This window comes from Trifolium pratense, linkage group LG7 (genome assembly GCF_020283565.1).
Source record: "Trifolium pratense cultivar HEN17-A07 linkage group LG7, ARS_RC_1.1, whole genome shotgun sequence".
NCBI classification, from domain to species: domain Eukaryota; kingdom Viridiplantae; phylum Streptophyta; class Magnoliopsida; order Fabales; family Fabaceae; genus Trifolium; species Trifolium pratense.
Window position 1 is genome coordinate 42502336 of NC_060065.1, and position 22923 is coordinate 42525258.

The 22923-nt window shown below is 30.6% G+C and overlaps 2 protein-coding genes and 1 long non-coding RNA gene across 5 annotated transcripts; 2 read left to right on the forward strand and 1 right to left on the reverse strand.

Annotated features, from left to right (window-relative positions):
• Positions 1–1866: 1866 nt before the first annotated feature.
• On the reverse strand, positions 1867–2557 carry LOC123895040. The gene is made up of 3 exons (XR_006804079.1): positions 2409–2557; positions 2167–2294; positions 1867–2083 (listed from the first exon to the last, which is right to left on the reverse strand). It is a non-coding gene; the product is annotated as an uncharacterized LOC123895040 (long non-coding RNA).
• Positions 2558–7175: 4618 nt separating this feature from the next.
• LOC123895041 (pathogen-related protein-like) lies at positions 7176–10525 on the forward strand. Of its 3 annotated transcripts, none has more exons than XM_045945229.1 (4): positions 7176–7678; positions 7787–7919; positions 9235–9533; positions 10219–10525. In XM_045945229.1, the coding sequence occupies exons 1-4, from the start codon at positions 7556–7558 to the stop codon at positions 10339–10341; spliced, it is 678 nt and encodes a 225-aa protein (XP_045801185.1). In that variant the 5' UTR covers positions 7176–7555; the 3' UTR covers positions 10342–10525. The 3 variants fall into 3 exon arrangements, with proteins under 3 accessions (XP_045801185.1, XP_045801186.1, XP_045801187.1); XM_045945230.1 differs by having other exon boundaries at positions 7372–7678; positions 10237–10525; XM_045945231.1 differs by having other exon boundaries at positions 7381–7678; positions 10206–10266.
• Positions 10526–11642: 1117 nt separating this feature from the next.
• On the forward strand, positions 11643–16627 carry LOC123895043. The gene is made up of 3 exons (XM_045945232.1): positions 11643–11821; positions 11942–12091; positions 16353–16627. The coding sequence occupies exons 1-2, from the start codon at positions 11749–11751 to the stop codon at positions 12088–12090; spliced, it is 222 nt and encodes a 73-aa protein (XP_045801188.1). The 5' UTR covers positions 11643–11748; the 3' UTR covers position 12091; positions 16353–16627.
• Positions 16628–22923: the final 6296 nt, after the last annotated feature.

A 22923-nucleotide genomic window follows, 5' to 3' on the forward strand; every position in this document is an offset into this window, starting at 1 on the left:
GTGTGTGTGTGTGTGTGTGTGTGTGTGTGTGTGTGTGTGTGATGTGTGTGTGTGAAAGTGAAAGATGTTCGTATGAATTCTTCCATTCATTTTTATTTGGCAGATGAGTCACTTAAGTGATTTGCCACATCATCGTTGATTTGATCAAAATTGACCTTTTGCAAAAAGGGTAAAAATATGGTGCCAAAAGTGCTATGTTAAAAATTAGTCAAATAGGAGTATTAATTTAAATTTTATAACATATTAAATATAATTTTATTGCAATGACAATTTTATTATTTACATATAAAATATATGAAATCTTTATTAAGTTAATCGAACATATATACTGGAGTTATTTATTTGGGATAAAATATCTCTGATTTGGTATGCACACGTGAGAAGAGACAATGAGTGAAATTTGGAAGAGCAGTACGTGTGCGTGCGTGTGTTAGTCAAATCGACGAGTCGAGTCAATAAACCCTTTATGAGTTTGAGTAAAGTCGCGAGTCTAACAACCTTGCTTGTGATTGTTTTTTAAGTATCTCTGGTACTCTGTTTTGTTTGTACTTTGATATTTCTTTATTATATATTGTATATATCTATTTGTCATTCAAAAATTAAAAAACTAAAAATAACAAAGAAAATTATATGCAAACAAAATAAAAATAATATTTAAAGCTGAAATAGATGTATTAATTGATTTATTTTGATTTAGGTCATCAAAACTTTGTTTACAAACACTTTAGGTGGTGTTACAATATATCAATTAGACAATATGTATGCTGGAGATACTAGTAAATGTAACAAAGTATACTTAAATATATCATACAATAACATATAACTAATAAATTGATAAAAAAAAAAATTTAGTTCATTAAGTTTAATTACATGTTTCAATAAAATATACTACCTGCCATCCCCGACCGATAAAATACCAAGATGGATATGTCGGGTTAGTATCTAGGCATGTCTGATATTCATAGCCAGCCACAAGACCCGAATATATGTTATCCAGGATATTTTTTCTAAAAGAAGCTTATCAATTGCATTGCATATCTTATTAACCGGATAATCTAGAGGAATATTGTATTGAGCAGCATGCCTATACATGTCTTTCAAGTAGTCGGACAACTCAACAGAATGGTTCAAAGGGCCTGGAAGAATTGAACGCATCAATACATTTAATTTTATATATGTGTCACACTAATTTGTCTAAAGAAAAAGAAGAAAAAAGAAACAATGTATTTACCGGCAAGTGTTGAATCTCTCACTAAGTCTCAAAAGACCATTTGGCCGAGAAGCTATCTTGTCGATTTCAGACCATGAATTACGTATTGTTTTATAGCAACTTACAAGAAAAGACATTTTTCGCAGCGACAAAAGTCGTTGCAAAATTTATATAGTTGCTGCAAAAGTTATTTACTCCAACAACAAAAAAGTCGCTGCTGGTTGTTGCGATAAGTTCCGTTGCAAAAAGTTTTGCAGCGAAATTTAATATCGTTGTTGTTAGGAATTTTGCCAATGACAATTTTTGTTGGGACAAGTTAATAATAACAACCAAGATTGTTGTTATATCCAACTTATCTTAACGACTAAAGTCGCTGCCATAACATATTTTTTTTTCAAAAAATTATAATTTTTGTTGTTATATTTTTATATTTTTCAATAACCAAATTCTTAGCCATATTTTGATATTTAAATTTAAAATATTTTTTATAAATATATTTTAAATTAATTATTCATGTTAGATTTTATATTAATTAAAATATATTTATTAAAATCATGTCACTATATTTATAAAGTAAAATATATCAACAAAATTTACTTTAACATAAATACATTAAATTATCATAAAATACTATTTACAAGATGAGATTTATTTCCATTGAAAGAATTAGCAAACCAAACATAAATCATCAAGAAATAGAAAATGTGATTACAAAGTACAAACATTATAAAAAAAAAAAGTGATTACAATATTAATTATTTCTCCTAACTTTATTTTCATCATCTCATCCTAAACTAGCTAGTTGTAGCAGTCATGGTTCCTTGCAACTTCTATCCAATCAAGCCTTATCAGTTTAGTATGACAACTTCTATCCTGCATTTAATAATGAAAATGAAAATCAATATTAAACTATTAACACAAGAAACAAAAAGTAATATGTATGAGATTAAAATTACCTGAGCTTTTCTATAGCACTCTTAAAATGCAGGGGACATGCTTTTTGGTAGGAATAGATTGAAATAAAAAGATGTAACTTTTCTATAGCACTCTTTCTCTTTTTCTTAAACCTGCAATTTTATCTCAACTTTGTTTGAGAATTGGCATGTGAAAGAAGAAGAAGAAGAAAGAAAAATTTGTTAAAAATAAAAAGAAAATTAAATATCAATTAAGATGGAAAAATAAAATCAAATTAGTGTACCTTCTTGAAATAAATCAATATCAGCACTTGAAAAGTTTCAATGCATTGAATTTGTATTATAATTAAGAGTTCAAAATGAGATGGTTGTTTATGATGAATGAAAGTAAGTGGAGTTTTTCTTTTCTTTTAAGGTTTGTAAAAATGGTTTTTCATATATTCAGTTTCAAGAAAATTTAGCTTATAAGTAGCAGAAACTGCACTTTTTTTTTGTGTCTGACCATTTAAATCATGATCTCCCACTAAGCCACTACTCAATTTATTTATTTACTGTATTTTTTAATCTCAAGTTTGATAAAAAGAAAAACAATGAAAGAAAAGCAAATTTTTAAAATGAATATGGTGCGACGTGAATTGAGGTAAGGTAGTTAAGTTTTCAATGTTGATCCACTAACAATATGGATTGAATATAACTTAATTAAATTAATGTTTTTACTAGTATTGGATTGAATTGAATACAATTTTTTTTTTTACTTAATTTAACTGAATGTAACTTAAAAAAAAAACCATTCCACACATCTCAAAATAATAAAAACTACTACCTGGGTTTAACTTAAAGAACACCGTATTATATATGCAGGACTAATATTTAAGTTTCGGACACTTGATTTATTTATCTTAAAGATAAAATCAATATATATAGCAATTGGAGTTCAAATTCCGGTAAAATTTTAGCCACTAAATTACTTAAAAAAAATTCAACAATGACGTTTTTGTCAAAAACTAGTATTAATATCTTTAAATAAAATTTAAAAATACACTATCATTAAATAAATAATTAACAAGCAATGAATGAAGTTATTGTCAGAAAAAATAAAAGCAAGGAAAAGTTGCTAAAAAATAATCAAAGTGACATTTTCTTATAAAAACATGAGGTGGATTCTCATAAAGCAAAACACAAGTTGAATGAAGATGTACTTTAACTGGTCCAACGTGCACGACCATGTATGTTATAAACCGCTTCGTTAATTTTTAAAATAAAATAAAATTAAGAAAATATATTTGGCAGCGACTCACAAAATCACTCATATGTATTGCTACTAAATCATTATATTTGCTAACAACATTTAAATTGTTGTAAAAAAGTCGCAGCGAGAACTCCCAATTCTTGTAGTTAAACTGGCTTCTTGATAACAAATATAAACAAATTACTTTGAAATTCCTTGAAACCACATCAAAATAAGCATTTGGTTGTATAAGGTTTTCAATGAAGAGGATCATAGCAGATGAGGCCAAAGCACCAATGGCCAAGTGAGGATACTTCATTCTAAACCATGCGGCAAGCACTACATAAGAGAGGTATTTTCAACGAGACAACAACATATAAATATGTGGAAACATAATGGAGTAATTAAAAGAATTATAAAAATATCTATAGTCAATTTTTTGACACAATATAAAGGATTTTGTTTTTTTAAAAAAAAGTGCAATGCAACCACAATGATGTTTGAGGTTACATTGGTTGCAATTGACCGTATTAATTTCTATGCAACATCAAGCATTGTGATATGATTGCAATTGTAATTTAAAATACTAATAAAAATAAGGATAAAACTTATATGCATTGCTTTAGGTGCAGTTTTTCCTGTTTTTCTCACAAAAAAAATAGTTTTTTTTATATTTTTTTAATTAAAAAGAAAACTGTTTTTAAAATATAATAACCACCTGCATGTATCTAGCACAGTAAGAACTATGTATAAGACATAAGTTTGATCCTAAAAATAATAATAGGAGAGACTAACTTCCACTCTATGATCCTCCAACAACAACTATTGGGGATCTTTCGGCATGTAATAGTTTCTTGACGTGGATAAGCACAGCCGCATAGTCTGCAAGTGCCTGTGCCAAATTGAAATACCCCATATTCTTCAATACTTCTTCCTTTGATCTAAATGGAACAGATTTCCCATAGTAGTGATGCTGTTGTAAAATTTTTAGGAGTATTAGAATATGTTAAGATCAAATCAAACCATGGTACAAATATTGGCAAAACACATATGTCAAAAGTCAAATCAGCAAATTATTTATCAGAACATAAGAAATAGAAGGCAACTTCTATCGTAACCAGCATGAAAACTGGCTTCAATATTCGAATTATATATAGTTATAATCACAGTGATCATTTAAATAATTTTCTTTACCAAAAAAAATTGACAATTAATTAAAAGAAAAATAATTGTTCTACAAAATCTAACCTCTATGTAAATCAGGAGAGCTTTGAAGCTAGCTGCATTTTCTTCATAAGTCCAACAAAATCTTCCGGATAAAGTAGCAAGTATAAAATAAAATTATTCATCTTTTCTTTATTTGGGATAAAATATCTCTGATTTGGTATGCACACGCGAGAAGAGACAGTGAGTGAAATTTGGAAGAGCAGACACTCACAAGTATGTTTTTATGTTCGTGTCGAGTGCGTGCGTGCGAGCGCGTGTGCGTGCGTGTGTTAGTCAAATTGACGAGTCGAGTCAATAAACCATTTACGAGTTTGAGTAGACTTGCGAGTCTAACAACCTTGCTTGTGATTGTTTTTTAAGTATCTCTGGTACTCTGTTTTGTTTGTGCTTTGATATTTCTTTATTATATATTGTATATATCTATTTGTCTTTCAAAAATTAAAAAACTAAAAATAACAAAGAAAATTATATGCAAACAAAATAACAATAATATTTAAATCTGAAATTGATGTATTAATTGATTTATTTTGATTTAGGTCATCAAAAATTTGTTTACAAACACTTTAGGGTGGTGTTACAATTATATTCCTAGAGGAGGAAGGTTGAAACATAATGTCATTTCCTATGCCGTCGAGTATCACCATTTCCGTGCATTTCGAAATTATACAAGCAAATCATCATATTATTTCTATACTATATACCAATTAGACAATGCATGTAGGAGATACTAGTAAATGTAACAAAGTATACTTAAATATACCATACAATAACATATAACTAATAAATTGATAAAAATATATTTAGTTCATTAAGTTTAATTGTATGTTTCAATAAAATATACTTGTCATCTCCAACCCATAAAATACCAAGATGGATATGTCGGGTTAGTATCTAGGCATGTTTGATATCCATAGCCAGCCACAAGGCCTGAATATATCTTATCTAGGATAATCCAGAGGTATATTGTATTAAGCAGCTTGCATGCCTCTCAGGTAGCCAGCCAACTCAACAGAATGGTTCAAGGGCCTGAAAGAATTGAACGCATCAATACATTTAATTTTATATATGTTTAACTCTAGTTTGTTCAAAGAAGGAGGAAAAAAAACAATGTTTTATATACTTGCAAGTGTTGAATCTCTCACTAAGTGCCAAAAGACCATTGGGGTGAGAAGCTATTTTGTCGATTTCAAACTATGAATTACGTATTGTTTTATAGCAACTTAAACTGTCTTCCTGAAGAAAAAAAATTATTGGTTATTCATAATGCAATAAATATCCTAACTATTTATTATTATTATTATTATTATTATGAATAAAACAAATTGACAAGGGTTGTACCGAAAAAAAAATTGATAAGGGATATGTATAAATAAAATATAAACCATGTAAATTACTTTGGAATTCCTTGAAACCACATCAAAATAAGCATTTGGTTGTATCGGGTCTTCAATGAAGAGGATCGGAGTGAGGATACTTTATTCTAAACCTTGCGGCAAACACTACATAACAAAGGTATTTTCAACAAGACAACAACATATAAATATGTGGAAACATGATGGAGTAATTAAAAGAATTATAAAAATATCTACGGTCAAATTTTTTGACACAATATAAAGGATTTTGATTTTTCTTTTAAAAAGTGCAATGCAACCACAATGATGCTTGAGGTTGCATTGGTTGCAATTGACTGTGTTTCTATGTAACGTCAAGTATTGTGACGTGATTGCAATTATAATTTAAAATATTGATAAAAAAATAATATGAGAGACTAACTTTCATTATATACAATTAATTCAAGTGGTAAGATCTTGATTCCCTTAAAGTAGGTAGTCGGTATTAAATTCATGACTCTTGCGCACCAAAATATTTCGGTTACAACCTATATCATGGTATCCCAAAAAAAATAAAAAAATATCCCAAACATAAAAATTATTGCTTGATTCCTCTTTTCAAAAATTAATTTTTGGTTCATTAAAATATTTAACAAATATGTCAGCAATTTGTTTTTAAAATCCCGCCAAATAAATTTTCTAATTTTGAAATTACAAAAATGGTTAATTATAAAAAAAATTAAAACTCTATCATCATCATCATTCTACTTCTTCTTTCTAACCAAATTCCAATTTTGAAAACATAATTGAAACAAATTTCCAACCTCTACCACATGTTTCATAGGGTTTGATGTTTCAAATTCAATGGGGACTAAATATCTTAGATTTTGGATAAACTACTAAAATTACAAATTTATTAAAATAAGAGAATTTGGAGACGAAGAAAGTGTTATGAGAGAGGACATATTTTATCCACTTTCTGAACGAAAAAGGTATTGGGAGTGTAATTTTCATTCAATCCAAAAAAAATTTGGTATGAAATCCAAAAAATATCAGAAATATCCATCAAATTTTGGTTGATTAAATGAAATGATAAGGACAAAACAGAAACAGTTGCAAATATAGTGTGAGGATGAATATCAACATTTTAGTTAAAATATTTGAAGTTGTTAAAATAATTACGATAAAAGAATTAGAGGGACAAATTAGTATTTGTGTCACCATCTTCCTTTCTTATATATTATCGGTAGACTAGTAGATACTTCAAATCTATTCTATCTCTAACCTATTTCTCTCTTCTTATACTCTTCCTCACATCTTTCTCTCTTCTCTATTTCTTCTCTAAACCAAACACACCTTATAGAATATCTATACGATGGTATTCGTATATGAGTGATGTAATGTTGAGTTATTATTGGGTTAAATGTTGTAACTTAAGGAAAATCTGATCTTGTGGCTCAAGATATAGGACATGTGTCTTGATATTAAAAAAAAGAAGATATAGGACATATGTGATCACTGATCATGATGGCCATCTTCCTTTACACTTATAAATACATGCTAATTTGCCTAGTTTGTGCATAAGCTCTTTATTAATTAATGGATTAACAAAAAAAAAAAACTCTAGTAATTGGACATAGCTAACATGGTTGCAAAAGACAAGTATAGATCAATTTTGCAAGATGAAGCTGAGAACATCCAGTGGAGACATGGTGGCCCTCCCACCTATGATCTTGTCAATCAACTTTTTGAAGAAGGAAGGACCAAAGTGATGAACTAACCACCACTTATTCTTCATCTTTATTTCTATGCCTCTCTTGATTAAATCATTTCATTAATTAATTCTTTCTTATTAAGTTTGTATTAAATTTTGTAGGAATGGCCAGAAGGATCATTAGAGGAAACTGTGCAAAATGCTATTAAGTCATGGGAGATGGAGCTTTCACACAAGATCTGTTTGCAAGATTTCAAGACCATAGTCCCTGAAAAATTCAAGCTCTTTGTTAATGGTAAGGTGTTGTATTTGTCAATTGATGTTGTTTTTTTTTTATTTAATATATTTGTTTGTCTTATTTTTATTTATAAGATCGCACTATTTGATTGATATTTGATAATTGTTCACTTATTAATTACTAGGTGAATCAATCAATTTTTCTTAAACATGTATCTTTTTGTTAAACCTTATAATTATCATTAACTTACTTCTAGAGTTTCTATAGAGTTCTATGCACATAACATCAACTTTGGTCTATTTGGGGACATCTAATAAAATTTGAACAATACATGTGGAAGAACAACTTTGGCCCCATCCATTATAGTTAGATAAAAATTGCATCAATTTTGGTGGGAATAGTTAGATCTAAAACTGAATAAAAGAGATCTTCATAAGACAATAAATATATGTTTTAATTCCTTTATTAATTGTCAAAAAAATTCCTTTATTAAGAGTCAGATACATGTTTTTTTCAAGCATCGGATAGATTAAATCATCAAACATATTAGTAGAATTAATCTTTCTGCCTTAAGGTTGTTTCAATCAACTATATTTAAATTCAGGTTCACTCAAATTATTTGAATATAATTGAATTTCATGATCAATAACTGGAGCTAAACCACTCAATACTATTGGTATTTTTTTCTTTTGACTCAATAACTTTAGGTTTGTCTTTCTTATAATACAAGAAACAAACAATATTATCACTAGAAAAATTGATTTAGCTATGAAAAACTAAAGACTAAAAAAATTGTTAAGATGTCTCGCCAGATGTGAGTTAGTCTAGACAAGAGTTTATAAGTAAAAGACAATCCTCACCTTACAAGCCAGTTTTGTAAGGTTGGGTTAGACCAAACTCCCAATTCTAAAATGGTATCAGAGTCTCTCCAAGATCCGTTGGGCCACCCGCTATCGGGTCACCCACCAAGATGGGTGTGAAGGGGTTAGAAGTCTCACGTCGGATGTGAGTTGGCTTGGACAAGAGTTTATAAATAGAGAAATGTTATGTAAACACATTTTTGGGACAAAATACAACACCAAGGACAATATTGTCATTTCAAACATATTGTCATTTCAATCAACCATGATTGAAATGACAATATTTTCCTTGTTGTATTTTTGTCCCAAAAAATGTGTTTACATAATATTTTCCTTATAAATAAGAGGCAATCATCACCTATAACATGCCGGTTTTGTAAGGCTGAAAAATGAAACATCTATCTAATTTTGTTGTTAAAATTAAAGATCAAATATTTTTATGAGTGTCTGATCAATATTTTCTAGTAGTACATATAACTAAAATTCTCAACACCTTCAATTCCATATTTTAGGCAGGGAGGGGTTAACTGCAGAAGAAACTCTAAGCTTAGGAAGTTATAATGCATTGTTGAAAAGTTCTCTTCCAGAAAATTTCAAGCCATACAAGGCAAATGAAGAGACTTTTGAGTCATCTCATGAAGTATTCAAATCAGCTTTTCCAAGAGGATTTGCTTGGGAAGTGATTAAAGTATACACTGGACCACCTGAAATTGCTTTCAAGTTTAGGCATTGGGGCTTCTTTGAAGGTCCTTTTAAGGGACATGCCCCTACTGGGAACATGGTTCAATTCTTTGGCTTGGGAACTCTCAAGGTATTTTTACTTTTACTATGTTTCTATGATGTGAATTCAAATGTTTGACTAGTTTAATATAATACATGTTAAAAACAATTTTGTAATTAAAAAACAAATATTTTACCATACATTGTAAATTAATATTGTGATTTAATTTACGACTAACAATATAGCGAATGGGAAATTATTTTACCACACATTGACAATTATTTTAAAAAATAAAAATAATTAGCGAATGAGAAAATTATCATTAATTGGATTGAGTGACTAATCATCATTTATAAAAAAAAATAAAAAATAGGATTATCATCTCAAAAACCGACACTTCAGAGCCAAATTATGTCTAATGATATGTCATTAAGATTGTTCGGATTAACTTATTATTGAATTTATAAAAATAGTTTATGCAAATAAATAAATTCATAAGCTAGTTTTTCATAAATTACATTGACAAAATTATGAGTAATTTATTTAGTTTTATAAATTGTTTTGTATAAGCTCAAAAATAAGTCAATACAAATGAATTTTAAAATCCAAACCCCTCAAATAATAGATTTTATAGCTTTTATTTAATCTCTATTTACCCTACTTTATGAGTTTTTATTTCTTACATAGAAACAACTTTTTATCACCATCTACTTTTTGAGATTTTATATATGATCACCATCATGACTAAAGAGGAATAATTAATATTTTAACATAGGTGGATGATGCTTTGAAGGTTGAAGAGGTGGAGATTTACTATGACCCAGCAGAGTTGCTTGCAGGCCTTCTATCAAGTGGAGACAGTAGCAACAAAATTTCAGCTTGTCCTTTCTCCAATTAATGAGTTTTTTTTTACTATAAAGTTACAAATGAACCTTTGATGTAGTTGTATTTCTAGAATATATCAATGGGGCAAAGGTGGTTAAACTATTTCTATTTTGTGATAAATAAACGTTGGCTGGTATAACAATTATTTCAGTATATATAAAAGTATATGAAGGACTGTTTAGCTCAGTTGATAAGAATATCGCATATATTATGTAGAGTCGTGATTCTCCTTTATAACTCCTTTAATGTCTCAACCTTTTACCATTGAACTACAACAGTTTCGAGGGCACGAAGAAAAAACTTGGTTTCGTCTTTTACTTATTAAATAATAAGATTTAATTATACAACATAAATTTAAATATGTATATAAATTCTTTTGTATATTAATTCAGTAAAAAAAGAAAGAAAAAAAAAAACTTATGTATATCTTTGTAAGTGTTCTTGTAACCTAATGTCCCTTTTAGGCTGATGCATCATCCTAACCATAAATTTCTTTGACAAATGACAAGTAATAAAAATATAAATAATTTCCAAGAAAAGTATCAGAATCAATAAATAAAAGGCTTAAATAAACCAGTTGGATATATAGGAAAGAGTATTCTAGCATGGGCTGATGGATGAAATCATTTTAAGTTGTTTGGCGAGATGGTTAATTTGAAAAAAAGCGAACGAATTAGCATATGATTTGGTTGGCAACAACGTGAAATATTTGAAAGCTTAGAAACAACGTGATTTTTCTTGGAGCCATTCCGAATGCTTCTTCACTTTTGGACGACATCAAAGCTATTTCATGGGCGTGGGTGAATGGTCGGTATGTGCATAAGTCTTGTATCTCTTTTTCTTTTTGGTGCCTAGATCCATTGACTTTTATTCAAAACATTTGATTACTTGTTTTGCTTTGTAAGAGATTGAGTATTCCTTGTACTCCCTTTTATTAATATTAATCTTTGCTTATCAAAAAAATAATAATAACAATAATAATAATAAAAGACTTAACTAACCAAAAATAAATAAAAAGCCTACATGCAATTTTAATCTCCTAAATTTTAGAATTGTTTGATTTTGACTCTAAATTTTTATTGCTCAATTTTAACCCCTAAATTTTACGATTGCTCAATTTTAACCTCAAATTTAGTCCCTTTTGCATTTATCAATTTCCCATTGACTAACAATTGCTTATGTCATGTGACATTTTAAAGTTAAAAAAAAAAATTAAAATAAATAAAAATGTTATAATAAAACAAATGGCTTAAAATTTTAAAAAACATTTATAAAATTGACAAAAAAATAAAAGATAAAAGTGACTTTTTCTTTTTACAGAGTTACGCTAGAGTTGCATTTCGAAACAAGGCTTGAAGTAGAAGTGGAAGTTAAAGTAACGGAGAAGTGACAAAGAACCACTCTCACCGGCGGCGTATACATGACCGGAGAAGAATTCTCGGGTCCTCCCGGACCCAAACTCATGCGTCTCGTCTACTTCGTCGGCGCCGGAGGTAATCCAATTTCCGATCTCTCTCTCTCTCTCTCTCTCTCTCTCTCTCTCTCTCTCTCTCTCTTATTCGTTCCCAACTGGTATCAAATTTCATCGCTATTATTATTATGAACGGTTTCAGTGGCTTGCACCGTTGCAATCAACAAATGGCGCGAGTTCGAAAGTAAGTCAATCATCCAACAACAGCAACAGAAGAAGCAGGGAGTCAAGGTAGTTGCAGAGATCCCTAATTCGTCGGATTCTGTTGCTATTCATAAAGCTCTCAAATAAGGTTAGGGTTTTGTAGTTCACATTTTGGTTTTTTTTTTTGTTGCTTCGATTTGCAATGCTTATATGAATATATGAGATTGAGATGTTTTTACTTGATCGGTTATTGTAAGATGATGATCTTGAATCAAATAAGTGTTGTTTTGTAGTTGTGATTTGTATTCTTAATCTTAGCTTTGATTGTGAATGTGAAACTTGATTACTGATTAGGTACTCGATAATTTTCGGTTGTTGCTTGTAAAAATTGGAAATGGATAGTTGCTTAAGATTTGTAACTTTGTAAGTATTGTGGGATTGTATTGGAAAATATGGTTTTAAATCAGAGTCAAGGTTTGCAATATGCTGCAGTATGGATCTTTTAATAAAACTATGGTGGAAAGAGTAGTAAGATCGAAAAAAACCCCTACACATATTAATATTATTAGATTACTTGAGTGTATTATTCAGAATTATTTGCTAAATTTCACCTTAGTTGTGATATGAACAATTAGATGTACTTTGGACTTTAAAACAACTTCAGATTATGTTCGTAGTACATTATGGTTCCTCAAAGGTGCAACGATGTTGGTTTTCCCTACAGAGAGCAATGTGACATAACTGGATTGTTTGTCTAAACGACTAAAGGTAGTTATTCAGAAAATAGTGTGTATCGTGTCTGAATGTCTTAATATCAATGTGCCATTTGGAATTAATTAATAACATAATTCAGGTTGAGTAGGTTATAATTCTCCAAAGCATTAGCTTGATGTATAAAAATTCAGGTTGAGAATTGGACTTATGGCCATTGATGGGTGGGTTACTTTGAGATTCACTTCAAATTTCAAATGGGATGTGATATTTTCAAAATTTTGGTACTGCGAGCTCTTGATGACTCCAGAAAGATGTTTGTATATTGCTGAAAGTCTCAAAGAACTAATTGTTTGTTGCACTTTTTCTTGCTTAAAATTTACCTACATTGTGACATTTTGACCTCAAAATTCAAGTTTAGAGTCTTGTTGGTCGGTCAGTTGTCACTTTTGGTTATTCAATATGTAATAAATCAACTATCAATTTCCTGTGACTTGTTTCTTTTCCTATTTCTGTGAAACAGATGTTTCTTTTAGTCTCTATACTGAAAGGTGTTTGACTGTATTACTGTCTGACTATGCACATCTGTGCTGCTAAACCCTTTCCCTAAAACCCTAAGGCTCCGTTTGGGAGTTTGGAGGGGAGGAAGTGAGAGGTCTTTCTGGGAAAGGGAAGAAATAGAAAGAGGGATAAATCTCATACCTTATTTGATAGTGGTTTTGTAGAAAATGAGAAGGGAATGCTTATGATTGATATATTTTTATTTTGAGAGTATTATAAAATGATGGAAATGATTTGAAGAATTTTTATAAACCCTCAAAATCCTCCTCCAACACATTTTTTTGAGTTCCCTCATTAGCTAGATATTGTATTATGAAGAAAAGTAAACCATCATTTATATTGGGGAATTATCTTACATTTTTTTGCTGGCTATTAGTCTGCTGATGTTTATAGGTTCATCTCTTCGCCATCTGTTTGCTTTTTATTTGATTTTACTGTTTCAAATATACAATCTCACCATTTTCATTCTAAACCTACATAAAGATCAGACCAACATTTGTTTAGACACAAATCTTTACATATGTCAATTACTATTTTATTGTTTCATATCTGAATGGAGGTTGAGAAGTTGTTGCTTATATTAGACACATATCTATAGTCTGTTAATCTATGTAATTGGAATATTCAATAGCACGAAGATAACTAGATTAGAATGGCTGTATCAGGGAATATTAGAGACAATTTCCGATCTCTCTCTCTCTACAATAAATAGTCAAGGGTATTATTGACTAAACAATAGTTAATATTGCATTTAACTTTGAAAAACTACAAATGTCTAGGAACAAAATTCTTCTACAACAACGATAAGTAAAAAGTAATGGAGGGAGTAGTAAGCAACAAAGAATCAAGCTGTAATCTGGATAAATATTTTTATCAAGCTCAATTTAACAGAACTGATTCCTCATTCTTCTGTTTTCTTACTGAATTAGTAGAAGTTCTACTTTGAACTACCTTGCTGGAGTGAGTTTAATTTCTGTGTTTTTCTGACTTCAAATTGCTGAGAAATATATCTTGCTGCTCTGCTGGGATATGTCTTGAGAATTTGATGCAAAGTCAAGAGCTTGCCTTGTAGATATTGAGTTCATTTTGTTTTTATTAATGCTACAATCCCGAATTACCTAGACCCCTAGTTAGGATTACCTAAAACTGCAATTACAGGGCTTGTGAGCCTCCCTGTTTTGCTACATTGTAAGTTGTGTCCCATCTCCCTCGTCTCTTACCCTTCTGGAATGGGGTATAGACACAGAACTTGACCCATTATGACCTTGATTTAAGTGGGTTGGGTTGGTTCCGGTAGCTTTCAATAAAGTTGGGTTTTAGACTCACCCCAACCCACACAAATTCCACCAGGTGAGGTGGCTGGTTAGGCGGAATCCAACCCATATTAAATCCTAAGTGAAAGAAAATATGTACTAGCTAAGAAATTGAGCTCATGAAAGAGGATCTATGCAATAGAACTATGGTGAGTTGTGTTGTGCAATTAGTGTCTTACCAAGCTCAGCTTGCCGGATTTCTATTCTGTTGTAGCAAATCTTTAAATTAGTTGACTTCTTGGTATTGGGTGTTCCTAAGAAACAGGTTGGGAATATGTATTTTAGCACTATACTGCACAATCCTTTCGTCAGATTAGCTGCAGTCGCTAAAAGCATGCAGTTACTGCAGTCCCACAAATCTTATCTGTTTAAATAATCCAACGCTTCACAAAATGCCACATCGTCTCTTCCAGAAATTGACTAGGTGTTGTTTTATTCTGTTAATACTTGATATGCACCGACAAACTTATAGTTATAGGTTATTCAAACGTCAATTTTCCATCTGCCCCACCACAGTGGATTCAAACGGCAAGAGGAAGATGATTAGTAGATCCCTATGGTCTCCGACTTATTGGTTGGATCTTCCACGACTGTGATGTTGAGGTGTAGCCTAGAGAAAAGGGCGTTATGATATGACTCTGTCTAAGCTGAGGTCATAAACGTGAGTCAAAGCTAAAAATTTGGCACCGCGTAAGCACCACTGATATGCGACCCTGTATTGGCAATCTGGCTCTTCACATCCATCTTTTTCTTGCTCAATTGATTGGAACACTTCCACCAATCTACTAATTTCAGAGTAACAAAGCCCAGAGTCATAAAACTTAATATCTATGAATGCTCTATAGACTAAGGCTTTGTTTGGATTGGTGGTATGAGATGGAATGGAGTGGTATGTGGTGGTATGAAGTGAAGTTCCATTGTTTGGATTCTTTAAAAATGAATGGAATGGAGTGGTATGTGATGGTATGGATTCCATCCCATTCCATCATTTTCTCTTATTTTTCTTCCCCTCCAATTTGGGGTGTATGGGATGGAATACAAAATGTCCAAACAATGGAATACATTTTATGCTCCATTCCATCCCGCTCCGCTCCATTCCATCTTATTCCATTCCGCTCCATTCCGTTATGTACCATCAATCCAAACATAGCCAAGGAGAAATAGCTCCTCTTGAGGTCTGAGGTTCGATTCTCTCTAGTGCCAATTTGGGTGGGCTAATTTAGCTTCTTCAAAAAAAATAAAAAAGGAGAAATAGCTTTTGTTTTGTCATATTCCTCTTCATCATACTATTTGATTTGAATCTACTATGGCATGGAGGATGAAAAGTTGACTGCAGCGATTGTGCGCTTGAGCAATTGCAGTTAATCCAAATCCCAGATAATCAAAGCCTTTGTTACGTAAGAACAGTAAGCTAGACATCTCAAATGCCTACATACCACATATAGTAGAGCATTAAAAAGGGTGAATTACATTCCATTTTCTCGAGAGTTGAGATATGCTCAAATTATACTGCACTCACTTCTCTTTTAAAAAAATCTAATTAATTTAATTTGTTGTGAGATGAAGCATTCTCCACTTAAGACAATTTTCAATGCAGACATGTTTCTTAGCAGTGGTTACAAATTATGAATGAGCCTTCCAAGTGCATTCTTTCTCTCGGCATAACTCTCGGCATGTCTCTTATGCACTTGCAAATTTGATTTTGGATGTTAAAAATGGTTAATATTAGACAACACTATTAATTTTTTAAACTGTGCCGCATATATTTATGCATTGATCTGGAAATATAAGTAGTCATATTAATCGATTATGGCTTTTTATCAGGATGTCTTGGTGTGTTATAAGGGCATAATAATCCCCAAAGGGTTGGCTAATGGAGCATGGTAGAGTTTGTATTCAATACATATATCACAAAAGAACACCTTCACTAGTCCATTTGGCGCGAGGTTGATGTTACTTATTTTTTCGTAAGTGCTTCCTGGTCCTTTAGATTTTCTCTATTTTGTAGTGGAACATAATTTCCTCACACCCTAATTCCTAAATTTGTACTTATATAGGTAACATTGTTGATTGAAAATATAAGTTCATGATCATTCTCATTTTTGCGACTAAAAAAATACTTAATTGACACCGATTTGACTAAAACAATGAAAAATAAAAATATAACCTGTATTGAATTGACTTCGATAATGTCATTGTTTTAGCTGTAAAGATTATGAGAGTTGTGATTTTTTATCTTAATTAATATTGTCGACAATCGTTAGAATTTTTAATAATTTTAAGCACTAGTCCACAGTGGATCACGATCGTCCACCGTATCACTAGCCTCCCAAACAATTATTTAAAAATTGGAGATAGGTCTTGTTAAAAAAAAAATAAAATATTGGAGATAGGTTTGCTGACCATTTTCATCATGAGCTTGTACCACCTGCACCTGCACCTGCATGCTTTCAACAATCATCTTGGAAAGCCAAATACTCCCTCCTGCAGTGTACAAATAGACACGAAAATAATTGACATCAACTACATGACTTTCACAAGACATCAGTGAAAGTGATGTTGTGAAGCATACCCAAAACACATGCAAATTTGATAAAATAAATTTTTTTTAACAAGCAAAAATTGATTTCATTAATAATAGTTATTTTCTTTTATTTATATTTTATCAAACAATGTGTAGTTGATAAACCATTCTTTCTTTTTTTACAAGGACAAGCTTAGTGTATTTCATATTCATAATAATAGTCGGCAAAGTCTATGGTGCACAAGTGAGTTAAGTTGTGCACCATACACAAGTTACCGAAAACACTATAACAAATACGAATTTTACAAAATCCACCGTCGGATAGAAAGTTTATATCGTATAGATCATCCATAAAAAAATTTAAAAAAATTAAAAATCATTTGATATGTTATTGAGACCCGTCAAAATTAACGGTTTATGGATTTTTATTCAATACCGTTAATCTTGATGGGTCTCAATAACATATCAAATGATTTTCAAAAAAATTTAAAAAATTTATGGATGATCTAAACAATATAAACTTTCTATCCAACGGTGAATTTTATAAAATTCGTATTCGTTATAAAAATATCAAACACTTGTGCACCATGCACCACTTAATCAAGTGGTGCATGTTAGACAAAGCCATAATAGTCTCAATACAAGGTGGACAATACCAAAAAAATTTAGGGACTAGAATAAAAACGATCCACCTGAACTAGTTCATGGGTTGCTCGATTAGCTTGTTGCGTGATAAAACTGACCTTACACGGTGATTCTTGATAAACCATTCTTAAGTGGTGTAAAGTTAATTTTATTATAAATACATAAATTCAAAGCACAAAGGCTTAGAGTTAGGTGCATGTACTTTTTTTTTCTTTCTAGATCCCGATATAATTAAAGACGAGCATATGAAGAAAATGACACACCTTAGAAAAGGATTTGTATTGTTTCTTTACTCTACTATCACTTGAGTCTCTCATTGACCGTGACGTCAAATAAATTTATGGAAAAATTAATCTCATAAGAATTATTCATGTGAAGAAGACCTATGATCAAAGTCTAATACATTATTCTGAAGTTAAGACAAACATCTTTGAATTATCATCAAACTGAATTGGTACATTGTCATGAGTACATGTTAAATTGAACATGAAAAATCACCGTACAGTTATACTTTTTATGTGAAAGAAAAAAGTTTGGAGTTATAAAGAGAAACTATCCCATTTTTATAGCCAAAAACTGCATGATTTGCACATGATCTTACAGTAATATTTAACTCAAAAAAATCAAGGTTTAGATATTTTAAGTTGATTGTACTTATTGCTTTTAACAGCTCAACCAAACTTTGGTCGATCTATAAGCTCAAATTAATTAATAACTTACCTATAACTTTGTTGGCTGTTGTCTAAAAGGCTTAAGGGCCCTGTGTACTAGACATCTGTTGGCCTACATTTATAGGTAGCAAGCTTCTTCACAGAATTGATTCTTCCATCTTTTCATCTATTAATTATATGGTTACCATGTTGTGTAATGCAACACATTTTTCAAGTTTTGTTTTATGCCAAGGATCAGAGAAAGAGCTATATGCATGTACAATTAACCAATATGACATATGGTTGGTTCTTCTAGATCATATCCTATGTAATCATAGAGCCTCACATGGAATGTCATAATCTAAGAAAATATTTATAAGTGAGAGACATCTCTTACCTCACAAGTTAATTTTGAGTGTCTGAGTCTAACCGAATCATATAATATAAGCGAGCGATATTGAACTACTCAGATAATGTACTCTTAAACGAGACGCATCTCCTATCTTACAAATTAATAGGAAAATGAAAGAGGAAAAAATATTAGTATATAAACAAGAAAATGAAGTGACATGGGATAGAGTCATTCATGATTCATGGAGAGGATAGAACGTAAGCAATCAATTCATGTGTGTGAATTAACATGGTTTTAGATTTCAATTATATTTCCATAAGTATGTTACCAAGTGGGGTCTTGAGATGGATGTATTTTTCCTTAATTCTGATAACTTATATGTTCCCGACAATGTCTGGATGTCAAATGTGCATGATGACATTTCCTTAAATGGAATGATATGTCTTGATCAGTTCAAACTATTACAGAGAAGTATGAGATCCAAACTATTTTCAAGGCTTGCACTCAACTAGGACTCAAGACACTAACACCTCTTACAAACACTCTTCACCTAATTACCAACACTAGTACCACACCCACAACCTTTTTCACACATTATAGTAGTTAACGGAGTAAGGATCTTGCTGCCATATGACTCAAGGCACATATTACAAAATTAAAACATTAGGTTTTATGTTGAAAATAATAAGTTCTTTATTATAAAAAAATTTGAATACATCACTTCTAAATTAATAGTTATATATTTGATTATTTAGTATGTGCCTTTATAACACTAGTTAGATGCCTACAATGTTGTATGGAGACGAATTGAATGTTGGGTAGTTGAAAGTTAATAAGAAAAATATCTATGAAGATTACTAGTAATAGTTCTTAATGTATTTAAATCATGTAAAAAAAGGGAAAGACAAGATTCACATAACGATAATACTAGAGTTCGAATTTTGGTCCCTTCATATGTCTTCCGTCAACTGAACTATATTCACGGGAATGATTTAGTGAACGATATTATGAGTAAACTTCTTAATCAACTCGATCAATCCTTCCTCGAGAAGGATGAAGCATGTGTACCCCCCATCAAATGTTACTTCAAATATATTTAACTCTAAAATGATAATATCTTAACCTCTTTTTTTTGTTGATGAATTCTCCGTCTAATTAAGTTCTTTTTAGCTCAAGTAATACTCCTTAACCCTTGTTTTTGAAGAAAGCGGACTTTGATAGCTAAATTAAGCGACTCCGACTTATTCCAATCATAATTTAAATTTAGGTTCTCTTGAACGATTAATTTTTAACATAAATTTATTAACTATTTGAGTCAAATTACCCTTTATTGATAATATTTTTTGTTCAACATGTCAAGTTGTAAAATATGTAGAAAAATCAAGTAAAATCTAGTAATATGTTTCATTTGGATTAGATCATGTTATATGCATAACATCATTCTTAGCACATCAAAAAAACTTAAAAAAAGAGAGCAAAGTAGTTGAATGAAATGTCCTAATCAATAGGGCCATACCCAATCAGAAGTGAAGGATGGCAGTTCACATGGCCATGTTTGTGTTGCTATACAAAGAGTACTGCATGCCATCAAACTGGAGTACCAAAATCATGCAACGTTTTTAATGAAATGAAATCTCTGTTTGGCTCCTGTGAGATATTCTTCTGAAGTTGTAGATATCATCATGATCATAACTTGCAGCTTTTCGTTACTTTCTGAATTTCTATATCATGTTTCTTTTTTACATATTCTTTGTTTTCTTCCTTTCTTAAAATTGGTTGTGTTCTTTGATGGCATTTTTAGGATTTGGATTCGGTCAGACCCCACACGGTGAGTGTATAAGAACCATTCGATCAAGATTAGATGATCCAAATTTTATAATTAAATTTTATTGTTTATAAATAAAAAATTGGGCTTAAATTTTGGACCATCCAATCTTAATCTGTCGGTGATTGTTGTGCCTATTCCTGCTCTACTGCACACAAACCACCTCCGTTTTTCTAATAGTATTTCCAAGCTTATGTCATTTGGATTTATAATGAGACTAATTATTCAATCCTTAGAGTATCTCTCAAATATGCAACTTTAGAAATCGAACCTGAATTTGTTTTTTTAAAAGATAATCATGTTGTCCACTATTTCCGTTGTGTTTTTTAGTAAGTAACATGACTTCTAAACCATATAACTAAATATAAAATATATCGTAAAAAAAAAAAACTAAATATAAAAACATAAAATAAAGTTAGATATACTAGTATATTGTGAAGAGTAATTATGCATATGTATATGTGTGTGTGCCTCCGTGCAAAGTGTCGTTTGGGAGCATAAATCAGCAAAAGCAAAACAGACATATGATTGGTAAGTTTCGTGATTGTTCTAAATTTCTCACATCATTTTCTAAGTGCCTAATATGGTGAAGAGGCTAGTCAAACACATGACAAAACTATGTAATTATACAAACTCATTGCATTGCGATTTGATCAACTTAACTTTAAAATCTAGTGGCCCCAATAGGACATATTTTTTGTACAGTCACCATAATGAGATTTGTGTTGGAACTTGTAACAATAATGCTTCATAGCCAGAGTAAATGTTTTACATAAATAATAATACTATCTATAATGTGTGTGACTCGTTGTTGTAAGGATGAATATTGAATTTCAATTCCATGTTTATGTTAGTTATTTTCAAAGAAGGAATGCTCAAAACATCCGTTAATGATTTCTTTGATGTATAATGAAAGTAGTTATCTAATTGGTTTTGACAATTTACGTTTGATGCGTTAAAAAAATAAAATTATGTTTGATTAATTCAATGAATATTGTTCAAATGAAATAATTTAATTAGAATTGAGTCTAATTCAACCTTGTAAAATTGACTTATAAAGCGGAGATTATATATAAACACATGTTCAAATACATCATATCTCATAAAATGTGGTGCTCTTAACACATCTTCCAACATCTATGACTGAATATTTGAAGCGTAATTAATCCAAATAACCTGGTAATGGTAACCTAACATTAGATGATCCAACCGATCTTAGTTAGATTCTAATGCTAGAAAATAATTTAAGTTGGGTACAAAACTCCAATAGTCCACTTATAAAGTGAAGATGATTATTAACTACTTATAAACACATTACACTCCATGAGAATCTTAACAATATCATGCTTCAATAAATTAAATCATGCTTCAATATTTCAAGGATGCATCTTAAAATATGGATCGGGCATCATTTAACTAATAAAATCGACTTTGAACCAAAAAAAAAACTAATAAAATTGACCTGATAGTTGTTCTTAACTTATAAAGGCGTGTTCAAATCATATTTCATCAAATGTAGTATGCTACACATTCTCACATTAGGACTGGGCAGTTGGAACATAATCTGAATACTTGGATAGTGGTAACCTAATATCAATTGCTTGACTGATCTTAGATACACTTTATGTTGAAGAACAATTAAATCAGTTGCACAAAATGTTGTACCAGATGCTGTAACATTTGTCCCTCTGTTTAGTTAGTTACTTGCTTTGCAAGATAGTTGTTAGTTTGTTAGTTATAACAGGTTGTTGTAACTACTTTTGGTTTGTTGGTTAGTTAGTAACTAACTTGAGTTAGTTACTCTAGTTAGCTTGTTAACCAAGCAATACACTACAATTTGTATCTCTATAAATTGTATTCATATGATCAATAATAATCAATGCTCATTGATGAAACTATTCCCTCTCTCTCACTCTCTTCCACTCTAACACTCTAATATTAGAGAATATTTTAGATTGAATAACTCAACTGTATACAAAATTAATTTTTTAAGGTTGATTAATATTCAATACTTATAAACACATGATTGTTAGAAAAAAAAATACTACTTTTGAGCACTTGTTCAAACCATATTTCATGGGATATGAACCTCTTAACAATGTGCATCAATAATATAATGAATTTTCATATTTTATCATATATCACTCGAAACATGATGTTTACTTGCAATAGTCATTGTGGATGTGACCATATCATTACTCTTTTACTAATACTTCGGTTGCCATTTTCATTGCCTTCCTAAACTTGCTTAGGATCGAGAACAAATTGATCCCCTAAAATTAGATTATGCTTGGGAAAAAACTTTATTTTAATACTTTGTGATTGTAACATTTTAGAACATTGTGGTATATATGGTAACTTTTTTCAACTGAAATTAAAATCTTAGTTCACCACATTGT